Raw genomic sequence first — 24,063 nt, forward strand, 5'->3', positions numbered from 1 at the left:
GCGTTGAAACCACCTGGGACCTTGCTACAAAATTAGGCCCTGCCCCAGATCTGCTGAAAGAGAATCTGCATTTTAACAAAAGACCCAGAGGATTGCTATTAGTTTTAGTAACGATAGCCTAAAGGCCAATGAGCAGGACACCCAGGGGGCCCTGACTCTGCTTCCATTGAATTCCCCTGTTACTGTTACATTGTGTTGCTTTAATAGACTCCGTGGGCACATCACTTCCCCTGCTCTTTAAGCTTCGCCTTAAGAGAGGTCCAGGGAAATGCCTACTCCCCCATGCCATCTTAAGATCCTGCCAGGCCATGACGAAGTGAGATGCCTCCGGGATTTGGGCTGTCGTAGAAGGTTTTCCAGCTTCTCTGGTGGCACCTGCGATCCCTGTGTTCTTTCCCCGGAATCCTGCATTTTCCGTTCGGGAAAGCCAGCTCACAAAGTTTGGGCTGCACCAATGGGGGTGGAGCTTGAGGCGAGCGCGCGGCGTCCGTCGGTTGCCTAGCGACGGCGTCCACGCTGGCCCTCTGTAAGTCAAGTCAGCTACCGTTTGCAGGCCACTTAGAGGGCCGCCATGGAGACAGAGAGGGGCTCCCTGGTCCCCCGGGAGGTGGAGACCCCAAAGAAGGAGCTGCAGCTGCGGGTGACCCCTTCGGAGGTGAAGTTCCTGGACACGCTGGCCGGGAGGGTGTACCGCCTCCCAGTTACTGTACACAATCTCGGCCGTTGCAACCAGAAAATCCGGTTTCAGGAGCCCCTCAAGCCACAGGTAAGACACTCGGGGGTGCTGGAGCAGGACCTCAGGAGCGTCAGGGCTCTGAGAGCACCTCCCCACCGGGGCGCCTGCTTTGTCCGGGAGAGTAGACGCCCGGCACCTGCGGGGATGGGGGCAGGATTGATTTCCTAGGGAGCGGCGGTTTAGGTCTCAGTGTTTACTTGTGCTAGCCTTTTTGTTTTGTTTTGTTTTGTTTTGTGTTTTTACTTTTTGCTTGTCTTTGAGAGACAGGATGGGGAAAAGTAGATCTAGAACCTCCCAACTTCATCATTCTGCATTTAGAAAGAAGGGAAAGGGGATTCCTTGTCTGTCTCCTAACAGCCTAGAATTTATGCTTATATACTGTAGAATTACATCAACGAAATTCATATTCTAACAAACATTTGTTGAGCACCTACTATGCAAAATTAATGTTTCGAGAGGCTGTCCCGATCTTCTGATTTAAAAGTTGACAAAATTGTATCTCAGCCTCACTGTTATTTTAGATCATGTGTGTGAGTGGATGTTTACTGTGATCACCTGTTATCAGGAAGACTTTTGATAGAAGAAAGGTGATAAGAATTTTTGATACGTAAGTGATAAAAAACCTGATTTTTTTTTTTTTGTGGGACATTCCTAATGATAAATAGTAATGAATGCGGCTGAACTTATAGGTACAGAAGTAAAAGGTATCTGTAATTTTTTTGTTAAAATTACATATATTTGTTTGAAAAATGTACGGTAGTGATTAGAAGGACAATAAGAAAAAGGCCTTTCATATTCTACTTTTTACACTTAAAAAAATTGATGTACTATTTACCTACACTAAAGTGCACAAATCTAGAAAGTAAAATTTGATGATTTATTATATATTTATACACCCATGTAGCCACCGTTTGGGTCAAATTGTAGAATATTTCCACCACTCTAGAAGGTTCCCTTCAGTAACCTGGAGTAATCACCCCATGGAGGTGACCACTGTACTGATTTCTAACACCACAGATTAGTTTTGCTCTTTCTTGAGTTTCATATAAATGGAATCATGCTTTGTTCATTTTTATATTTGCATGTTTTAACAATAGTAATATGGATTTTGTAATAAAGTAGTATGTCACAAGAGGCTATTAACTCTTTAAATAAAAAATGACCTGATTACTCCAAATACTGTAAAATTAGGGAAAAAGTTGATTATTTCACTACCTCACTACATATTTATTGAATAATTGAAAGTATGTCTGAAAATCCCAGATGGGAGCAAACACTATTTTATGGATGCCCAGGAGACACTCGTATGGGTGGTTTTTGTGCAGTCAGGAGAAAAATGATATAATTTGTTTTGGTTTGTATCAAGAATTATAAAGGAAAACTATGTAGATCACAAGTTTTGACACTGACAAGAGAATGGCCAGGTAAGCTTACAAATTAGAGGCCACAGTCATGAGCCCAATATCATTGTGAACTTCTCTTTGTTGCAAGACCATGATATGCACTCCTGGTCCTTCATAGACATAAAGGGAATTAGGAAAGAGATAGATTAGCAAAAAATGTATTAGCTATCTTGTAGAGAAAATAAATAAAAACAAAGTACTCTATAAAGAGCATTGTCATCACCACTGTTTATAATTATTTACAAAATGATGCTCCTAATAGACAGTAGTACTTGTTTTCCACCCTGGCTCAAGAGGCTGCCTTGTGGGGCTCCTGGGTGGCTCAGTCATTAAGCGTCTGCCTTCGGCTCCGGTCATGATCCCAGGCGTGATCACAGGGTCCTGGGATTGAGCCCGCATTGGGCTCCCTGCTCAGAGGGAAGCCTGCTTCTCCCTCCCCCACTCCCCCTGCTTGTGTACCCTCTCTCGCTGTGTCTCTCTCTGTCAAATAAAAAAAAAAAAGAGGCTGCATTGTCTTTGTGTTGACTACCTAGTATGAACCATAAGCAGTGCTACGTGCCATCTACTGTGGGTTGCTGGTAGAATATAAAGAAGACACAGCCCTCATCTTTAGTAACTTTCGTGGCTGCTGGATCAGTCAGGCCAGTCTTACTTGTAATTGCCCCCTTTACCCCCATGGCTCAGACTCCCTTTTCTTTTTTTTTTTTAAAGATTTTATTTATTTATTTGAGAGAGAGCTAGAGCGAGAGCGAAAGCGAGAGAGCACAGAGGGAGAGGGGGAAGACTCCCCGCTGAGCAGAGAGCCTGATGGATGTGGGACTCGATCTCAGGGCCCTGAGATCATGACCTGAGCGGAAGGCAGACGCTTAACTGACAGAGCCACCCAGGTGCCCCTAGACTCCCTTTTCTTTCGACCCATGTTTTCATTCCCACCGCCTGCAAGTATCACCTGTTTCCAAACCCTACCCGTCTTTGAGGGTCAAAATGAGTTTCCTTTTGTTCTCTAAGTCTTATCATATTATCTCCAAATTATTTCTTCCCTACTGGATACCAGTTGCATTAACAGACATTTATTATAGTTTGGACTTGAGTCCCGATGACTGCTAGTAAATGTTAGTTTTACCTCCGTGGTCTGTCCATCAGCTCCTAGGTAGGGATGGTGTCTTACACACCTTTGCATACAGCTCAGAGGGCTCAGCAACTTGTAATTTGACCAAAAGCACATGCTGCTGAAGCCCTGGTTTTCCTTCTTCTTCTTCTTCTTTTTTTTTTAAAGATTATTTATTTGAGAGAGAGTATGCACGAGCCAGGGGGGAGGGAGAGGGAGAAGCAAGCTCCCCACTGAGCAGGGAGCCTGATGTGGGGCTGGATCCCAGGACCCCGGGATCATGACCTGAGCCGAAGGCAGATGCTTAACCAACTGAGCCACCCAGGCACCCCATCCTGGTTTTTCTTCTTGAAGATACAGCTTCTTTAAAGGAAGATAGTCACACCTGATATGTGTACCTCTAGCACCCACAGGCTTATGCAGGGAATAATCGATCGCTTGTTTTCTGACAGTTCTGTAATTGCAGGGGGATTGAGAGTTGGACTGTGATAGTTTTAAGGTATCAGAAGTTTACTGGAAGTGTGAAGCTTTCAGACCATTTGTATCAACAAATCACTCCTCTGCTCTGTCCTTCATTACTGGAAAGTACTGCTTAGACTCAGCCTGGCATGAAAAGCCCTGAATAATTAATTTAAACAGACCTCCTTCATTACGTATTGAAGCTCACTGCCCAGCAAGGCTAGTTTATTAATTGCCTGCTGGGAGACTATTTTGCTTATTCTTTTCTCTGCTTGTGTCTAGATATTCCTGCCCCCACAGGGAGCATCTTACTTGCTTGTTCACCTTTTACGACCATTCCCTAAGCCTAGGCCAAGTACACTCCTTTCTGGCCCATGATAATCAGGCTTTCTCATGGATTTCCATGATACTTATGTCTCCATGACTCATAAGACACTTAATTAGTCCCTGCCTTGTATTATTTAACTTTCTAGGGGTATATAGTCTGCTTCCTTAAAGAGATTATATATTCAGGAGAGGGAACTCATTCCAGTTGTGGGGAAAGAGCTTATATTTTAGAATCAGAGAGATACGTGATTTGAATCCTCACTGTCACAGTGACGTTAGATATTAATTAACCTCTACAAGTCCCAGTTTCCTCATCTATATTCTGGGAGCCTTAACATCGGCCTTATAGGACTCTAGAAGTAAGAGGTATAGAATGCTTGACATCTTGTGAGTGCCCAACACATAGTAGTTCTTCTCTTTCTCCCTTCATATTTTTCCTGGAGTCTAGCAAATGGTTTACAAGAATGAAAGTGTTTTTTCCCTCTTTATTCCCTATTCATTTTTTCTATTTCCTCCAAGTTATGAATTCTAAGTCCCCACTCAGAAACTGTATAAAATGCTGTATGTACATGTGTATACATACATATGTATATACGCATGTATGGCTGTATTATGTATATGTATAGATGATTCAGCAACATTTTTATTTGATTGCTCTCCCTTTCTTCTCTATTTAAGTATCTCATACTTCTCAAGGAGGCTATGAGCATTTACATGTTCCTCAACTGACTGCATTGTCAGTTTCAGTCCATGTACTGTTAAAAGCATATCTGAAAGATCTAGAATCTGATACATATACATATGGTAATTAAGTCTTTGCCTTTAGGGAAGGGATATTGTCTATGTATTGATATAGCTCTTGAAATAATGTATACTTCTAACTTCCTTTGCTCACATTATTGCCTTATTAGGAGTCACCATGTATCATTTGATTTTTTTTTTTTTCTCCCACTAAAGTTCAAACTGATTTTGACCAATCTGGATAAAGCACTTGCTTCTGGACTTCAGATGACAGCTATGGTGGAATACCATCCTGACAAAGATGAAGACACTTTTGACCAGCTACTTATTTCAATAGGAAATAAAACAATAGAGATCCCGCTAGTTGGGTATGTATTCTCCATATTTCATGCTGACATCTTCAGCACTCTTTGAATAAAACTAAGGGTCAAAGTAATATTTCCTATTTTCTCTGGATAATAGGGTTTATTGTATCTATAGTTTCCTTACAGCAGACCTTAAAGGACAAATTTTTAGCAACCTGTGGTGTTTAAAACAAATAGAAGGCTAGTTTTCTGGTTCTTTCTTTAAATTTAAATTTTAATTTTTTAAAAGATTTTATTTATTTAAAGATTTATTTGAGAGAGAGAGAGTGTGGAGGGGGGTGGGGAGGGGCATAGGGAGATGGAGAGAGAGATCTCCAGCAGACTCCCCGCTGAGCACGGAGCCTGCTATGGGGCTTGATCTCAGCCCCATGACCCCGAGATCATGACCCCGAGATCATGACCTGAGCCGAAATCAAGAGTCGGATGCTTAACCAACCGAGCCACCCAGACACCCCAAGTTTTCTGGTATTTTTAATTAAAATAAAAACATTAAACAATTGCATGTATTCTGTTTTTTCCTTGACTCACATCCTATTTTCTTTCTACCATGTTTTTTTGTACCTTTTGACAGCAAGACTTAGTAAAGAAAGCTGTATTGCTGTCTTTACAGTCTCACATTCCACTCTTACTTCAAAACTCCAGACAGGCTGTCTTCCTGAGCTTTCCAGTGAAATAGCTCTTGCATGTTGCCAATCTGTTGGTAATCCCTGTCTTTATCTTACTCCATTTCTCAGCAGCATTTGACACTATTAACCATTATTGCCTTCTTGTGCCACTTTATTCTCGTGACTTTCCTGGTACTACACTTCTTCAATGGCTGCTCCTTCTCATCTTACTTTTCTTTGTTTTATTGAAATACAGTTGACACATAACATTGTACAAGTTTAAGTTAGACAGCATGTTGATGTGATATATTTATATATTACAATATGCAGGTTTTAAAAAATATTTATTTGAGAGAGAGAAAGAAAGAGAGAGAGAAAGCACAAGAGAGGGGAGGGTCAGAGGGAGAAGCAGACTCCCCGCTGAGCAGGGAGCCCCATGCGGGACTTGATCCTAGGACTCCAGGATCATGACCTGAGCTGAGGGCAAACGCTTAACCAACTAAGCCACCCAGGCGCCCTATATATTGCAATATGATTACCACCCTAAGATGAGCTAATATCCCTATCACATTATATAATCACCATTTCTTTTTTGTGGGAGCAATTAAGATCTAATCTCTTAGTAACTTTGAAGTTTATAATACAGTTGTTGACTGTGATCACTATGCTGTGCATTAGCTCTTCAGGGCTTATTTATCTACTAGTTCCCTGTTTGTACCCTTAACCAACATCTCCCCAATTTCCCCACTCCTTGGGCTCTGGTAACCACCATCCTACTCTCTGTTTTTATGATGTATTCTTAAATGGATTGTGAACCTGTATCCATTATTTTAATTTAATTATTGTCATAATTATTTCACTGGATTTTAAATAATGAAGATGTTTGACTTCAAAAAAGAATCTAAATTGTGCTCTTTTGAGATTGGTTGAAAAATGTGGACTGATATAATGAATAGAACACAGAAATAAGTACAGTTGACCCTTGAACAAAGTAAGGGTTAGAGCCACCAACCCTTGTGTAGTTGAAAATCCATGCATAACTTTTGACTCTTCCTACTAATAGCCTACTGGTAACTGGAAGCCTTATTGATAACATAAATAGTCGATTAACACATATTTTGTATATTGTATGTCTCACATACTATAATTTTACAATAAAGTAAGCTAGAGAAAAGATATATTAAGAAAATCATAAGGAAGAGACAATACATTTACAGGACTGTATTATAAAAAAATCTGAATGTAAGTGCACTCACTGAGTTCAAACTTGTGTTGTCCAAGGGTCAACTCTAACTGATTTGGAGATTAACTTTGATCAGATTATTTATTTGATGAGGAAATTGCCATTTTCATTTTATACTGAAAAAGGTGTATTTTTGTTCATTATAAAACTACCTGTTAAGGCTAGTGTGAACAGTTTAGAGTGTTTTTTATTCATATACATGCACATATGGATCCTCATTTTCCTTAGCAAGGTGTCATTGCATAGATGTTATTCTTTTGTGTGTATTTGTCTACCAACAGCAGAATTAATATTTGAATATTAATATTGGTATTTGACATTCCTCTTTATAATTTCCCTTGTATTTTTTATTTTTATAAGCTAAATTTAGACCTGCAGTTATTTGGTTCCCTATGTTGTTGAGAAGTTCTGATTAAGCACAACATTGCATTCTATAAAGAAATCAAACAATTGACACATGGTAGCCTATTACAAATACTTAATTTACATTTTTTAAAACATTTTATTTATTTGAGAGTGAGAGAGAGAGAGAGCATGGGGGGGAGGGGCAGAGGGAGAGGGAGAAGCAGACTCTCCGCTGAGCAAGGAGCCAAACACAGGGCTCGATCCCAGGACCCTCAGATCATGACCTGAGCCAAACGCAGATGCTTAACCAACTGAGCCACCCAGGCGTCCCAGGCGTCCCTTAATTTACATTTTATAATTTAAGTATGGCCATTTTTGGTCCATTCTGCACATTGCCATAACTATGAATTGCACTTAGATTTGCTTGTTTGTACCATATATGGAGAGAAGAGTTGAAGATGCTTCTGCCTTTGAAAATAGGAATTTTGTCTTGTCCCCATAATGTATGTTCTCTCTCATCAGAAGTCAGCTGCTTATCACAGTTGCAACATAAGGACAACACCGCCCTCTTAAAGTATGATGGAAAGGGTTGAATGAAGATGTGTGTGTGTGTATCTGTGTGTGTGTGTGTGTGTGTGTGTTTAAGTTCTGTACGATTCTATTACCTGTGTAGGATTTTGTATCCACCACCATAGTCAAGATATTCAGCTGTTCCAACACCACAAGGATCTCTCCTATTACTTTTTTATAACCACACCCACCTCCCTTCTGCTTCACACCTACTATCCCTGAACTGTGGAAACCGCTATTCTGTCTTCCATTTGTAAAATTTTGCCACATGAAATATGTTATACAGCTTTTTGAGGTTGACTTTTTTGCACTCAGCAAAATTCTCTGGAGATTCAACCAAGTTTTTGTTTATATCAATAGTTTGCTCCTTTTTATTGTTTCACTGTTGACCTGTTGAAGGATATAAGGCTGATTCCAGTTTTTGGTTATTACAAATAAGGCTGCTATGAACATTCTTTGCTTGCCTCTTGTCTAGAGTTTATAGTTACATTAAATGGGGATGAACATGGGAAAATATATTTATGAAATCTTGTCTGGAAACCAGAAGTTTGTATTATCTGTACTTTAGCAGAAATGATGTAAAGTGATTCTGAGCACGTTTTTTCCCATGTATCCATAAAAACTATGTCTCTCTTGCACATTTAAAAATGTCTAAAGTTTTTCATTATGAGCTTGAATAGTTGCAAAGATGTAATTGCTTGTACATAATAAATGTTACTATAAGATAATTACATGCTTTTTTCAAATGTATCCAGTAAAGTGGAAATACCATAGTAATTTGTTAAACAGTTGAAAAATTTACCTCTTTCTTTTTTTCCCCCTCAGGTTTGTACTTCCATTCTATTTCTTACCCTAGCATCATATCCTAATTTATTACATTTTTATACTTAGAAGATCTTTGCTGATCACCAACAATAAACTATGTTGTAAATTTGTATGTAATTCATACATATGTATATATGTACATGTGAATATGTGTAGCCAGTATGTATACATATACAAATATGTATATAAATAGATTTACTGTAATCATAAATCTATACATGTTTTTAAAAATTTTTATTTATTTATTTATTTTTTTAAAAGATTTTATTTATTCATTTGAGACACAGAGATACAGAGAGAGAGGGAGAACACGAGCAGGGGGAGAAGCAGAGGGAGGGGGAGAAGCAGGCCCCCAGCTGAGCAGGGAGCCCAATGTAGGGCTCGATCCCAGGACCCTGGGATCATGACCTGAGCCAAAGGCAGATGCTTAATGACTGAGCCCCCCAGGCACCCCTGATTTTAAAATTTCTTATGAATTATATATATACTTTAAAGATTTTATTTATTTATTTGACAGAGAGAGAGAGAGCACAAGCATGGGGAACAACAGGCAGAGGGAGAAGCAGGATCCCCACTGAGCAGGGAGCCCAATGCGGGGACTCGATTCCAGGACCCTGGGATCATGACCTGAGCCAAAGGCAGACGCTTAACCGACTGAGCCACCCAGGCTCCCCCTCTTATGAATTATATTAAAAGATTTATTTTCACTCCATATATAAATTACCAAGTTTGATAATTATTTTTCCTTTTTTATTATTGAGATGCGATTGACATCTAACACTGTGTAAGTTTAAGCTGTACACACTGTTGATACATTTATATGTTGCAATGTGATAACTAGGGTGGTGTTAGCTAACACCTCCATCACACAATTATCATTTCATTTTGTAGTGAGAACATTTAAGATCTCGTCTCTTAGCAACTTTCAAATACATAATGCAGTGTTGTTAACGGTAATCACAAAGCTGGGCATTAGATCCTCAGAACCAATTCATCTTCTAAGTGCAAGATTGTTTCTTTTGACAAACATCTCACCAATTTTCCCACCTCCAGCCCCTGGTAACCACCCTTCTCTTGTCTCTCTCTTTCTGTCTTTTTTTTTTTTTAGATTTTATTTATTTGAGAGAGAGAGAGCACATGGGGGGGGGAGGACAAGAGTGGGGGGAGGGGCAGAGGGCGAAGCAGACTCCCCGCTGAGCAGGGAGCCTGACATGGGACTCAATACCAGGACCCTGGGATCATAACCTGAGGTGAAGGTAAACGCTTAACCCACTGAGCCACCCAGGTGCCCCCTTCCCTTGTCTCTTAACATAAATTCTCTGTTAACATAAAGAGAAAAATGTTATTGGACTTTTTTTAATCAGATGGAAGAGAAATCAACAGGAAAGCCAGAAAAACTGTTATAATATTACTGTATTAGCAAGCCCTTACTCCTATTTATATATGCATGTACATATACATATATGTGTGTGTGTGTTTGTGTGTTGTGTGTTGACTCTTAAGAAATTATTCTTAAGACACTTTTCTGCATCCAGCTAGAGAAATAGTTTGAAAAAATGTTCGACTTCATATCTTATATTGTTTGTATAACGATTTCCTCTTTTACATCCTGTAAACTCTTTATTAGTGCAATGATGTACACTAAGGTCATTGATCTTTCCTTTTCCTATTACAAAATTACAATGTCTTTATGAGAAGAACATGGGTATAGCTTAAAGAAGCAGCCTGACTGATCTCTGGAATGTCTCTACATATTTGATAATACACAAACATTCACATATAAACATACGGAAGGAAGGCCCACACCACCAGTGCATAAAGCAGTATTTGTGAATGTTTTGTTCAGGTATTTTTATTTATGTGTGTGTGTGTGTATGTATTTATATTTTGGAGGTTGTATCCTGTGTGGAGTGAATTACTTCATGTGTCTGCTACATAACCTAAAGACTCAATAAAGATCAGTTATTACTCTGTTTATTATTGATGCTGTTATCATTGTTAGGTTTGTAAGGGTAATGTATTCAAAATGTAACAGAATAGATTAAAGGCTAAGTTCACCAGTATTATATCCAAATAATTTCTCAGGTACGTCATTGAGGCTTTTGAAGTCTTTGGCTTTTCATCTGTAACATAGCTATAATAATATTTATTTCCTTTTCATGAAATTTTAAGTATCAAACAGGATAATATACCTGATGATGTTTATAAGTTATAAATTATCCATACATAAAATATATGTAACCTCATGAGACATGCATACAGGATTATAATGGATTTTTAAAAATGTGTATGAAACATATGATATAGATGTGCCACAGTGAGCCCTTTAAGTTAGAGACACATGAAAAATCAATTGTATCTTTTTGTGCTTAGGCCTTGTTTTAGTTCCCAAATGGCATTTTATAGCATAGCACCTTCTTTTATTTCATCAGATTTGGGTCATCCAAACTACTTTGTTAAGATCAATTCCACCCTTTTTGAGGAGGGGGCAAAGGGATGTATTATAGGCTTAGGTGGAGATTCCAAAAATGCTTTGAGCATCAAAGATACTGAGATATGTGGGTAGCCTGTCGAGGTGAGTACTTCAGAGGGTATACCATGTCCTTAGATGCATAAAGTCTAATTTCTTTGTTAAAAATGTATCTCATCTTTTATGTCTTTATTTCACAGTTCCTTTTACTGACAAATATGCATCAATAGACTTGTAAGGAAAGATGAATGTCTTACAAGGAATTAATAAAAGTGTTTCTGTACGTCCGTCCCCTGTGGATTTAAGTATGAGGGTATAATTGTTTAATTATGTTGTCTTCTCTTCCCCTAGGTTGATTCCATCCTGTCAGTTGGAAATTGAGTCAGAAGTTAATTTTGGCACATTGGTTTCTGATAGTAAAGTATATTGTAAAGAGATTAATATCATTAACCATGGCAGAGCTCCAGGTAAATACTTTCTGTCGTATAAATTAACTTACATTTTTGGAAGAAAGTTGGTATTATTTAAAATGTATACCTTGTGGGGTGCCTGGATGGCTCAGTCGTTAAGCGTCTGCCTTTGGCTCAGGTCATGGTCCCAGGGTCCTGGGATCGAGCCCCGCATCGGGCTCCCTGCTCCGTGGGAAGCCTGCTTCTCCCTCTCCCACTCCCTCTGCTTATGTTCCTGCTCTCACTATCTCTCTCTCTGTCAAATAAATAAATAAAATCTTTAAAAAAAATTAAAATGTATACCTTGTATAATTAATGGAGTCTCTGATTCAGTCCTCCTCCCCCTCCCCCCAAAAAGATGTCTGTCATTTGAAATAGCTCAAAACTGAAGGCCCTTAAATAGGATGACTGTAAAAGACTGATAGATAATAATTCAGGAAAGATGAGTGTCTCCTTATGATTCTGATTAACAGCTGACTCCCAGGTGACTGGTGATCTCCCTGAGGACAGAAGGCAGGATAGTGTTATGGGAGTGACTTAGTCCTCAGAGTGAGCCATCCAGAGATAGAATCAGGGCACAATGCCTTACTAGCTGTGTGATCTGGGGCAAGTATCTTTTAGGACATTGAACTTGATATTTCTCATTTATAAACTGTGGTTAATAAAATGAACTATGGTTAATTTTGTATGTACTTATGGTTGTAGGATGGTACTTGACTCATCATTGGCGCTCAGTAAATATTTGTTCTTTTTCTCTATCGTATTCAACTTTGAATTTACATGATGGTCTCTAGAAAGCTCTTACTCACTTTTTGTTGAAAGAGTAAATGCTTTTCCCCAGACTGGATTATTTCTAGAGATTTTTACTGTGACCAAAGAGTTTCCATAAAGGTGTGTGTGTCTTTCTGTGTGTGTGTTCATGCACACTCTTCACTGATGGTATGCAGTAGGTATTAAAATCACTTATCCCTTCATTGTCCTGTTGGATGGTCAGCATCTGGGCTGGCAAGGCTTCCATTTCTGCTGAGCTGATATGCGGACCAGCTCCACGTGGGGAGGGCATTTTTTTCTGAACCTGCTTCTCAGATACAGAAAACGGGTCTTAATTCCAAACCTGTTTGTTGCTAAGTGAGGATGTTCTCTGGGGCTGCTTGACTGAGCAATGGGAATTATTAAGACAAAGGCAGTTTGTCACTGTACTGATTTCTTCCTGGGGTTAAACAAATAAAACTGATAATTGTTCCTCACCGAATGTTGCTCATTTCAACTTTCCATGCTTTGGTTTTTAAATGATTAAATTTCTGATGCCTGTGGGATTGTACAATAGTAGACTCGTTTGTGGTCTGACTCCAATGTTAAGGATAGGGTCTCTCATGGCTAGTGATTATGGGCTGTATGATCCTTTAGACTCTCTGTTTTTTTAGAACAGGTATGGTATGTAATTGAGATAATTTTATTTTTATTATTTATTTTCCAAAATCTCTCTTAACTATTGTACATTTCAAATCCTTCAAAGTTTTGCTCATATCCTCTCTTTATTGTAAAATATCACCAAACTGTACAGTTTCATTATATATAAAAGCTCTCTATAAGTAACAAGTATATGTGGTTTTAATTTTAAATGAATATTTAGAATTATTTTACTTAATAAAATAAAGTAAATAAAATTAAGCCTCAGATGTAGACCCATTCATTTTAGGAAAAGTAATCCACTTTGGCTTTTAGTATTATATTAATATTTTGTATGTGCATGTATTGTAATGAGTACTACAATTTGTAAATTATAATTGAGTACCATGAAATGTTAATTACTATTACCTTACAAACTGAAGCAAATTGTTATCAGTGAAACACATTTTCTTAGTGTTGACTTTGTTTCTCATTCTTGGACTTGAATGATATTATTTTTTCCACCATTAGCAAAATTGATACTATGTTTTATATTCACAGTAGCAAGTGCCTGTAAGGTGTCATAAAGCCCTCATTACCTACAAGCACAGTATATAAATATTCATGAGACTAACTGTATTTTCATGAGGAAAAACACTTATGCAGAAAATAGATTTAGCAACCAAAGATGATTTTAATAAAATTTTTAAAAAGGGTTTTATGTGACAAATATTTTATAGTTTTAGAGTTAAAGATCAAATGTTTATAAATTTATATGCATACTTAAGAGGACATTAGAAAGCCACACTCAGCAGATTCATGGTATGTGCAGCTTTGTTTTCTCTCTCTGGCAATGACACTGGGGTTATTAGTTGATCTGTATAACAACTTAATGATTTTTTTATTTTAATGGCTCATTATGAAGTAATTATCCATGGATTTAGCCAAATATTGTTGAATACATTTTGTTTTCTCACCCTCTGTGTTTCCTGAGTTTACTCCTTACTGTGCAAAGTAGTGCTTGTCTTTTCATTTTGAAGACATGGCTCACTCTTTAAGTCTCTACTATTAGTACTTTGTGAGCTGGTGAACTCCATGTTCTATGATTTTATTATTTCTCAGTTTTTATCTTTTAAAACATCATTGAAAAAGCATTTTAGCATGCCTGGAACTGCAGTTATTTCCCTCTTCCCCTCAGTAACCTCAAGGTTATCTGAGAAGACTTTTTCTACTAGAGAGTTATGATGTAGAACAGTCTTTAAAGTTCCTAGTGTGATCATCACACACCATTTCTGTGTTTGAACAGTGGTTTATTTGGGTTATTTTGCCCAAAAGGTATGACCTTTCTCTTGCTCTTAATGCCCACTCTCCCCCTTTCCCTGATCATCAGCATCATCTCTCTACTTCACAGTCTAGAAAAGACTAACATCATCTAAGAACCAGGAAGTTTGCTAAATTGGACCAACTCCAGGACTGGTCCTTGGAATCCTCCTTAACTACTCAGAGAAGCACCCACTACTTATTCTCAATACATATTTTTTGTTTTCTTGGAAACTGCTGTCATGGAATCTCAATCTACAGTTCTTGCATAATACAATGCTGGCATACAGCAGACATTCTATAAACCTTTGTGTAATAGATTTGGTTCAGTGATCTCTCAGAGTTTCAGAAAAGAATCATTAATTATATGTCAACTGAACTTGAATAAAAAAAATTCTAAAAATAATTTGACCAGGATATTACAAAAGAAGAAAATGATTTGTCATTTTAGTACATAAAAAAAACCAAACCCTTAAGCTTTCAATGAAAGGTGATTGAACTTACAAGTAACCTGTTTAATCCCATATGGGCATTCTGAAGAGTCTCCAAAACGGTCGTTTGGAGACATATGAAGACTGGTATATCCTTGCTATGCTTAGATTCAAGGAAACTTAAAAAAAAAAAAAAAGCATACATAGGAAATAACAATGACCTTGGGTATGTGACTCTTGATTTTCAGTAGAATGCTGTAAAACTATAGACTGTTTGCCTTGGCTTGATATTACAAATTTTTTTTCTTTTTCCTTTTTTCTTTTTTTTTTAGTTTCAGGGGTGGAATTTAGTGATTCATCAGTTGTATACAACACTCAGTGCTCATTACATCACGTTTCCTCCTTAATGCCCGGCACCCAGTTACCCCATCCCCCCACTGGCCTCCTCTCCAGCAACCCTCAGTGTGTTTCCTAGAGTTCAGTGTCCCTTATGGTTTGCATGGACTTTAAGGAACAAAACAGATGAACGTAGGGGAAGGGAAGGAAAAAAAACACTACAAATACTTTTACGCAAAAATCTACCTCATAGTTTCTAAAAGAATTTTGGAAAAATAAAGGCAAGGTAACAATGTATATACTTCATCACCCAATGACTGAGCTGCTTCTCTAGGGAAGGTAGAGCAACTCAGATTTCAAAAATGTACAGGTTTGTGCAAAGAACCTGTCATCCCAGCCACAACTGTGGGTAGCCTCACATGCCCTGTGCTCTCCTAAATCTCAGTGGACAAGGCTGTGTTTATTTTGCATGACTTAATTAGCAACATTTGACACAGGTGACCACTGGTGTTGTCTTAAAAAAAAACAAAAGCCAAAAGTTTGGCTTCTATGACTCCTTAGTACCTTATATAAAATAGTGGCTCAGGTTCTGGAGTGAGGTCTTCCAGGACCCAAATTCTTGTAACATTTACTGGCTGGGTGGCCCCAGGCAAGGAATTTACACTTCTGGAGCATCCATTGTAGAGATAAACGTAATGCCTGCCTCCTCTAATTGTGATGATGATTGATAAAATGCTTAGCACACTCTCTGATATATAGTAAGTGTTCAATAAATATTTACTATTGATGTTAGAATTATTCTTTTCTACTGCCTCCCTCCTCTTCAATTCTCTTCTGTGGGTTGCTGTCCCTTTTTGGGGGGTTCCTTAAATATAAGCGTTTCTTAGAATTTGCCATGGACCCACATATTCCCTCAGTCAACACACTCCCTCTAGGCAATCACTTCCATTCCTGTCAGTTCACTGAGGTCTATACAATCATTTGCATTTCCTTCAGGTTTCTCAAACTTCACATTGTCTAAAACTAAGCTCCTCACCTTTCCCCAAAACTTCTCCTTTTCTCCTTTTCATTAAATGTCACCACCATGTATTTGGGCAAGTCAGAAACTCAGCAAAATCCTTGACTCATTCCTTCTTTTCACCTCCTACCCCCTTAGTCAATTATTAAATCCTGTCTATTCAACTTTCTAATTATGTCAGTAATCCTCTCTTCTCTGTCCCATTGCCACTTCTCTACAACAGGCCATCATCTTCTTTTGCTTGGTAATTACACCAACTGAAATTATTTCTCTGAAGTCCCTTATCTCCTTCTAGTTCATTCTCCAAACATCAGCCAGTGTCATATCTAAAAAGAAATGAAAATTTGATGACAAATGCCTTCTGTAACATCCTTCCTTCAATGACACCCTTCCCTTAGGATGATGTCCTTGCTTCTATTGTCAGTAATTTAAAAATAAAAGTCAAATATTTCATTATTGCTAGTGGCATTAAAGTTATATAAGACACAGTAATATTTATGTAGCCACTGTTTTAATATATTTAGAAGATTGAACGATGTTCTTTTGGTTTTGGGGTTGTTCCTAAATAAACTTTTGAAATATTCACTTAAATTCTTTTGTCAAATTACATCAAAGTGATTACAGTCTAGGCATATCTCACTGACTCAGCCTTAACTAGACTCACATAATTTTCCTTTTCTGGAGAATTGAGTCAATAATACCTATTTATTTGAAATGGATATAGTTTTACAGATTTTTGTTTTATGACAGAAAACCTCTTAAATATGTTATTAGCACTTCTCTAAAATGATCGGATGAATAAATTTTGTTACTGTGAGTTTGTTTGACTTTTTCATCAGATCATCTCTGTACTTACTAAAGTCTTATTGCCTTTTTATACTTTCAGTACTTTTATTATGCTAATATTTTATTTTCCTAAGTGAATTGAGTAATTTTGGAAAATTTCATCAAATGTGATTTAAAATTGGTGAATTGGAATTTGCAAAGTTGTATATGTTGGCAGCATGCTTATTTGTGTTTATATTGCATTATGAGATTAAGGAAACTCGTGACTGGCTACTTCCATTTGTTAGACATATTTTGAGTACCACTTGGTGCTAGGCACTGTGTAGGGTGCTGGAATCATAGAGATGAGGAAGACATAGTATGTGATCTCAAGGAATGTATGCTCTAATACAGGTACTAAACATGACTATCAATTATGAACCATTTCTGCTTTCAGAATAAGACATATTTCTAGCCTCCTTCTCCTATGCTGTTTGATTCTAGAAACCCATTCCTTTTGCCCTTTCCCCATGTGAACTGCATTAATTCATTTATCAGGAAGTCATGGGGCTCCTGGATGGCTCAGTTGGTAGAGCAGGCGATTCTTGATCTCGGGGTTAGGAGTTCCAGCCCTCCATGGGTGTAGAGTTTACTTAAATAAGTAAATAAATATTAAAAAAGAGAGAGAGAGAGAGAGAGAGAGAGAAGTGGCAGTGGCTATGAATGTGAGCCCTTTGGTCAGAAACATGCAAGTGAAAATCCTAGCCCTATTAGTTTCTAACTGTAGTAGTCAACTATTGCTATGTAACAAACACACACAGTTCTGTATCTTAAAAGGCAATTATTTTTTAATTGTTTATTTGTATGCAGATTGGCTGGAACTTGACTGATCTAAGCTGGGCTCAGCTGGGTAGCTCTGCTTCAAACTTAGGCGGTTGGGGATGTTCTGTTACTCACTGCAGGTCTGTGAGTCAGCTGGAGGCTCTGTTCCACGTGTGCTCATTCTGAAGCACAGGCCAAAGGGACAGCAGCTACTCAAGCACTTTACATGGTAGAGGTGCAAGAGAACATGTGGCATTGGAGCTGGCTGTTGCCACTTCAACCCACACACTATTGGCCAAAGCAAATCACGTGGTCAGGCCCCAAGTCAAGGGATAGGAAAACATACTTTGTCCCTGGTAGCGTCATGGTAAGATGCAGAGAAGGGTGAAGAATTGGGGTCAACTGTGTAATCTACCACAATAGTTGTGTGTCTTTGGACAAATCACTCAACCATTCTAAGCTTTTTTTCCTTATTTATAAAATGGAGGTAATGATTGAACCTATATCATAGAATCACTCTGAGGATTGCATGGAGTAACATATACAAAGCTCTTAGCATATGTGCCTGACCATTGGAAGCAGATAGTATATTTTAACTATCAATGAAGCTTGAGTCCTAACAATCAGTTCACATTTGTTGGGTGACCCCAGAGACTAAAATTATAATCAAAGCTGTGATTCTTGGTCCACAATAGACTATACACTTACAGAGTGTATAGTCTATTGTGTAAGTCTATTGTCTGTAAGACAGACACCTGTCTCCTATTAAGGGTGTGACTGTGACACTGTAAGGATCCAGATGTAAACCATTTGCTCTTGTTCTCCTTAGGTACATTTAAAGCAGAATACCAGGGCCAATTACCCATTGTCATTTTTCCGAGTAATGGTATTGTGGAGCCCAAGTCATCAGTGATTGTTAAAGTGGATTTCTGTGCTGACCAGCCCAGAATTGTAAATGAAGTGGCAAAGTAAGCATATACTATGGTTCTTAATTCTAATGTAGTTCTTAATACTTTCCTGTTTTACTTTTCAGATATGCCTATTGTCTTGAATGTATATTAGCTTCTTTGTTCTTTCAGTCAGCATTCATTTGCTGAGTCTCTACTATTTGCCAAGCACTAGAGACTGGGATTTTGTGGGGGTGAGGGAGTGGATCAGGGAAGGGCTCCATTAAGGAGGGGATAGTGTACCCAAACACTTACTGGTGAGTAGGAAGTAGCCCGGCAAAGAGCAGTGGTGTGATTTGAGCTGTGTGTGTGTGTGTGTGTGTGTGTGTGTGTGTGTGTGTGTGTGTTCGTGCATAGGGGAGGTGGGTGTTGGTGATGGGAGTGGGTTAGAAGAGTAATTTCAGGCTGAGCAAGTAGAAGACTTGAAATCCTGGAGGTAAATAGACAGTGTTACACACCGAGAGAGCTGAGGCAATGTAGAGGCAAAGAGATGGCGGTGCGGAGTGATGTGAGATGAGACCAGAAACCCAGAATGGTGCGGGGTCCAGTAAAGGACCTCATAGGACAGCACTTTTTAATGCTCTGTGTCTCAGTCCATTAGTAGAATGTGCATTCACTATAATAGGTCACCACCAGCATCAAAACAGTGAAATAGATATTATCAGGATGCATCTCACATAGTAAGGGCAAACGTTTTGCAAAACTTTGTGTTTGTGCACATGTGTGTGCATGCCTGTGTATTTGTGTATGCATGTGTGTGTATGTGTGTGTGCTTGCAATGTAAATACATTTCTTACTGAAGGTCACAGCCAAAAAAAGTTTGAGAAACAGTTTGAGCCCTGATAGAAGCTTAAGTTTCATTGTGAAGGCTGTGGAATCTCGGGAAGGTTTTAGGATGCGAGTGTCTTGATTAGTTTGCAATTTAGAAAGGTCGTGCTGATAACAGTGGGCACAACAAATCAGGGTGGGGTGGGTATGTGGAGGTGTAGACTGACTAGAAACTGTAAAACAGAAGAGAAATGATGACAGCTTCAGCTAAGGTACAAATCGGGAGTATGGAGAGAAGTGTGCCGATTGGAGAAATGTTAACTAGATGTAGTGACTGGTTATAGAAAGGGAAGGTAAGAGGAAGGACAGGTCTGGGGGAGAGGATCTTGAGTTCAGTTTTAAACTGTTGGAATTGATTTGCTTTACAGAATCCTGTGGAGCCTATTAGATTTCCTTATCTTGAGTCCCAGAAAAAAAATTTGGTCTAGGTATATTGGCTTGCGGGTTGTCAGTGGATAAGTTGTAGATGAAGCATGAAGTGTTGAAAATAACTTTGACTAGAAGGGCAGAGTATAAAAGAGTAGGAGAGAGAAACCATTATTCATGGAGTTTATAAAATATCCAAGCCAGAGAAGAATGAGAAGGTAAAGTCTGAATAAGTTAGAAGGAAACCAGCAAAGTTTGGTGTCAAGGAAGCTAAGGGAGGAGAGATGTATGTAAATGGTATCAGCCATGAGCACTGTGACAGAGATGTAGTGTAAGATAAGGACTTAGGTGATGGTTGTGGAGTGGTCATTTATTTGTGGTATTTGATGGGGTGAGAGTCAAAAGGATTGCACTTATGCCACAGAGGGACAAACGTGCATATGTGGGCAGTTTCAAAGGGAGTTGAAATTAGTCTAGGAAATGAAGCTTTATTGGGGGGGGGGGAGATCTTCATTTCAGCAAACAAGTGGGATTTTGCTGAGACACTTCATAGGGAATTGGGTTATTAGGATGGGGATGAGGTTGGTTGTTGGACTTGGGGGAGTGGGATGAGTTAGAAAAGAATCTTAGAATTCTTTTAGAAATCTAAATCATCCCATCTAAATCTAGTGTTTATGAAATAATTGGTGATACGGACCTAGCAATAAGTTCTTTTTGGAGTCAATACATGTGATTGTTTTCCAACTTTGTTGTTTCTTGGGGACAGTGGATTAGGTTGTACATATGCCAGATTCAGAAAGTCAGAAGGACATGACATTCTCTGGCATGTATGAGAAAGGAACTGCTCTTAGGCCTTTGAATTTTAATTATAATGTGATGTTATAAAATTTCTGTTTATTCAAATATATAGGAGAGAAATTAAGTATATAGAATTCTAATTAAAATATATATGTATAATTCATTATCTTGTAGAGTGAGTTTGCAAGGTCGTCCAGATATACTCTTGAGTGTCAAAGCTCATGTGGTTGAGCAGATTATTGAGTTGTTAAACATGAGTAATGACAAAAAGTTGGAATGCATACACTTTGGTTCAGTTTTCTTTGGAACTTCAAAAATTGAACATGCACGTCTATACAATAATAGCCCAGAACCCATAAACTGGGTGGCCATAATGCAAAATGATTCAGTTGGAGAAGAACTGGTAAGTAAATAGTGCAACAGGGGAAAATCGGGTATTATGTTTTGAAACAGATTGTTTTGAATTTACTAATAACCAAAAAAGCTGTTAAATTATTCTAAGTACATTTTAATATGCAGATAGATATGATTCCCTTTCATGTGTCTTCAAGGGTAACCTCAAAAAATTCTGTAAATTAAACTAACACTGATAGTGATATATATCTGAAGTAAACCAGACAAATGCTTCTTTTAGGTTAGCAGCTAGTTGTGGGGATTTCTGTTCTCATCAATTTTTCAATAGTTCCTTTAATTTTATGATGTGCCTTGGTCAAATTTATGTATGTTTCTTTAAAGACATTCATATTCTCGATCTTCTAGACTAAAATTTCAACAATTATGTTATGATCTCCTCTTAAGATATTTTATTTTATTTGCGTTCTGCCTTAATATTCTTTTTATGTCTGATTTTATATTACAGGGCACAAATATTCGACAAAGAACAGATATTGCCTTAAATAATCTCACCTACTTAAGCAAAATAAAGAACATGGATGTTACCACTTTTATCTCCTGTGTTCCTAATGAAGGGAGGTTACTACCTTATCAAAAGATTGTAATTACATTTTGTTTCAGCCCAAAGTAAGCAAAAATTCAGTTACGGTGTTTTTTATTAATCAAAAGCATGTCAATCATACATTCATCAAACTGACTTTAACAGTAAAACTGGTCAGAAGGCACCAATCAGATTTTTCTTATTATGGCTCTCAATGTTTCTACCATGGTTAATATGATTTCGAACATGTAAGATTTTTGTTCTAAATATTTCATGTTCGATTACAAATCTCTTCAGACCTTGTAGAAGCGGAAGTTCTGTGTGGTTTTGCATTGTGGGCCCAGACGAATCTGTGCAACAAGACCTTGTTGTCCCTGCAGAAATAGTGGATAGCCAGTGGCAGGCAGGGTGTGTCAGTGCCTCCAAAGAGGATGCAGGGCTCTTGCCACAGCAAGATGCTTGCTAAGGAGCATGAAGAGTAAGCCCTATAGCAGCTGCTGGGATGCACCACACTTGCTTGCCGAAATTCATACAGACTTGTAGGACTTTTGCCAATGTATATTTTTCATAATTCTCTGTACTTGGTTTGGTTATTTAGTTTGAAAATATATTTGGAAATGCTGTTTTAAATACATAGGAACAATTTCAGCTATACTTGAGAGGTGGCCGGGTGCGGCAAATAATCGATCCAACTGGATGTTTACCTTTGTGAGGAGGCACTGTTCAGTGTACTTCTCTATGTGGCAACAGGGTCGCTTGGTGATGATACCAATTGGTGGGGACTGAATTGTATTTTAATTTAAGGAGGGTAATAAATCAAGTAATTGTTCTATTTGTACAATCTGTAATTGCCTCATGAATCATATTTTCCTGCAGGTGATTTCTTGGCCAACATAGAAGATTTGTTTAGCACACGATCTTTGAAATTCTAAATATTCTTTTTCATGGCAGCATGTTTTTTGTGGAAGTCTAGCATAAACTCGCAGATATGATAATGATTGGAAGTCTTAGTTAAATACGTTTTTAACATGCTACTTGCATTCCTGTGTAATATTTCACATCAGTCTTTTTTGTGTGTGTATATTTGAGTATCCCCTGCTAAAATAGCTGCCCTCTAGGTAAGCAAGTAAAGACAGTCAACACGCAGGTCTAGAGGTAACCCGTCTCTGACTTTGGTCCTTCTTCCTTCTTCCCTCTTCCCGTCTTTCCTTTCCTTTTCTCCTTTGACAAGATTTGGCTGTTATCAAATCTTGTTCTCCAAATCGCTTGTTCTCCTCTAAGAATATGGAGAATGTGGCTAGCAACATGTGCTTAGTCCACAGGGCAAGAGAGATATGGAACAGAGATTTGCAGTTACACCCAAAGGTAAGAAGGACTATTGAACTAGAGAATTGAACAGAACCCTTAGCTAGCAATGAACTTGGCTTGGAAAGAAAATCCTTTACATAGAAAGTGACACTGGAGCTGGACCTTTACAACTTAGTATATTTAAATTACTTTTGTCTTGCAGATGTTGTCATGAAACCGTTTTCTGAATCTTTACACTTTGTGGGCTTCTTTTGGCAAGTCTCTGTATCTGGACAGTAATTTTGGAAAATAGATCACAATTATATTTTTATTCCTGAACTTTCATCTGTTTGCATAGATTTAAGGATTGGGTTGATTCCTATTGAGAGGTAATAGAGTGCATCATCTTTGCCTTCAAAATAATTGATTGTAATTTTTTACAGGCTAATGACTGATGGTAAAAAGAATAATGATCCTTCACACAGGCAGGACTATGCTCTCTTTTTGAGATTTGACTCTGTGGGAAGTAAAGGTGGATTTTTGAGGGATGATAACAGTAAAACCATCAAAAGTAAGTGCGAAATGAACATAGGCATCAAATGTATAGCAGTTTAAATTATTTAAGAGTTTGGATATCATGTTTCTAGAGGCAATTTAATAAAAGTGTATAATTATTGAATTGAACAAAAATGCAAACATTCAAGAGACCTTAAAATGTCTTTTGTGGCATGTTAAGAAAGAAGTCAAGCTCAGAATCATTTACATAACAATTTTCCAAGTTGAAATTTAGATGACTTCATTATTTTTAAATGACATTAGATAAACATGATAATCTAGAGTTAAGGAATGAAAAAAGAAAATAAAAAAACCAACCTGGCTTCTTTTCCCATTTAAGCCTATGTTTTCTCTTAGAGATTAATATGGGAACAAACGACCCATTCCATCTCTACCAGGCCTTCAGCTCTTAGAGTCTACATTCAGTAACAGTCAAAGGACAAGACCTAGAACTGGAGCTCTAGTAAATAGGGTACAGTATCCTGTTATGGGGTATCGGTAAGTGCATATGCCTTGCAGGCCACGTGTCGAGATGCATTGTACTTCTTAATATTCTCAGGTATTATTAGATGGCCTGTGGTGAGGAAAATGGCAAGACTTGGAGTTCAGCTTAGCCAGACA

The 24,063-nt window shown here is 38.1% G+C and overlaps 1 protein-coding gene across 1 annotated transcript in view; it reads left to right on the plus strand.

Annotated features, from left to right (window-relative positions):
* Positions 1-571: 571 nt before the first annotated feature.
* The window catches only part of CFAP47 (cilia and flagella associated protein 47), a 494,762-nt gene continuing 471,270 nt past the window's right edge, over positions 572-24,063 (plus strand). Inside the window, exons 1-7 of the mRNA XM_035002133.1 lie at positions 572-766; positions 4,991-5,142; positions 11,549-11,664; positions 18,557-18,695; positions 20,841-21,069; positions 21,526-21,686; positions 23,331-23,458. Of these exons, the coding sequence (XP_034858024.1) occupies positions 572-766; positions 4,991-5,142; positions 11,549-11,664; positions 18,557-18,695; positions 20,841-21,069; positions 21,526-21,686; positions 23,331-23,458 (1,120 nt within the window). The remainder of the gene's footprint in view (positions 767-4,990; positions 5,143-11,548; positions 11,665-18,556; positions 18,696-20,840; positions 21,070-21,525; positions 21,687-23,330; positions 23,459-24,063) is intronic.

This window comes from Mirounga leonina, unplaced genomic scaffold, assembly GCF_011800145.1.
Source record: "Mirounga leonina isolate KUSES-001 unplaced genomic scaffold, KU_Mleo_1.0 Mir_101609, whole genome shotgun sequence".
NCBI classification, from domain to species: Eukaryota; Metazoa; Chordata; class Mammalia; order Carnivora; family Phocidae; genus Mirounga; species Mirounga leonina.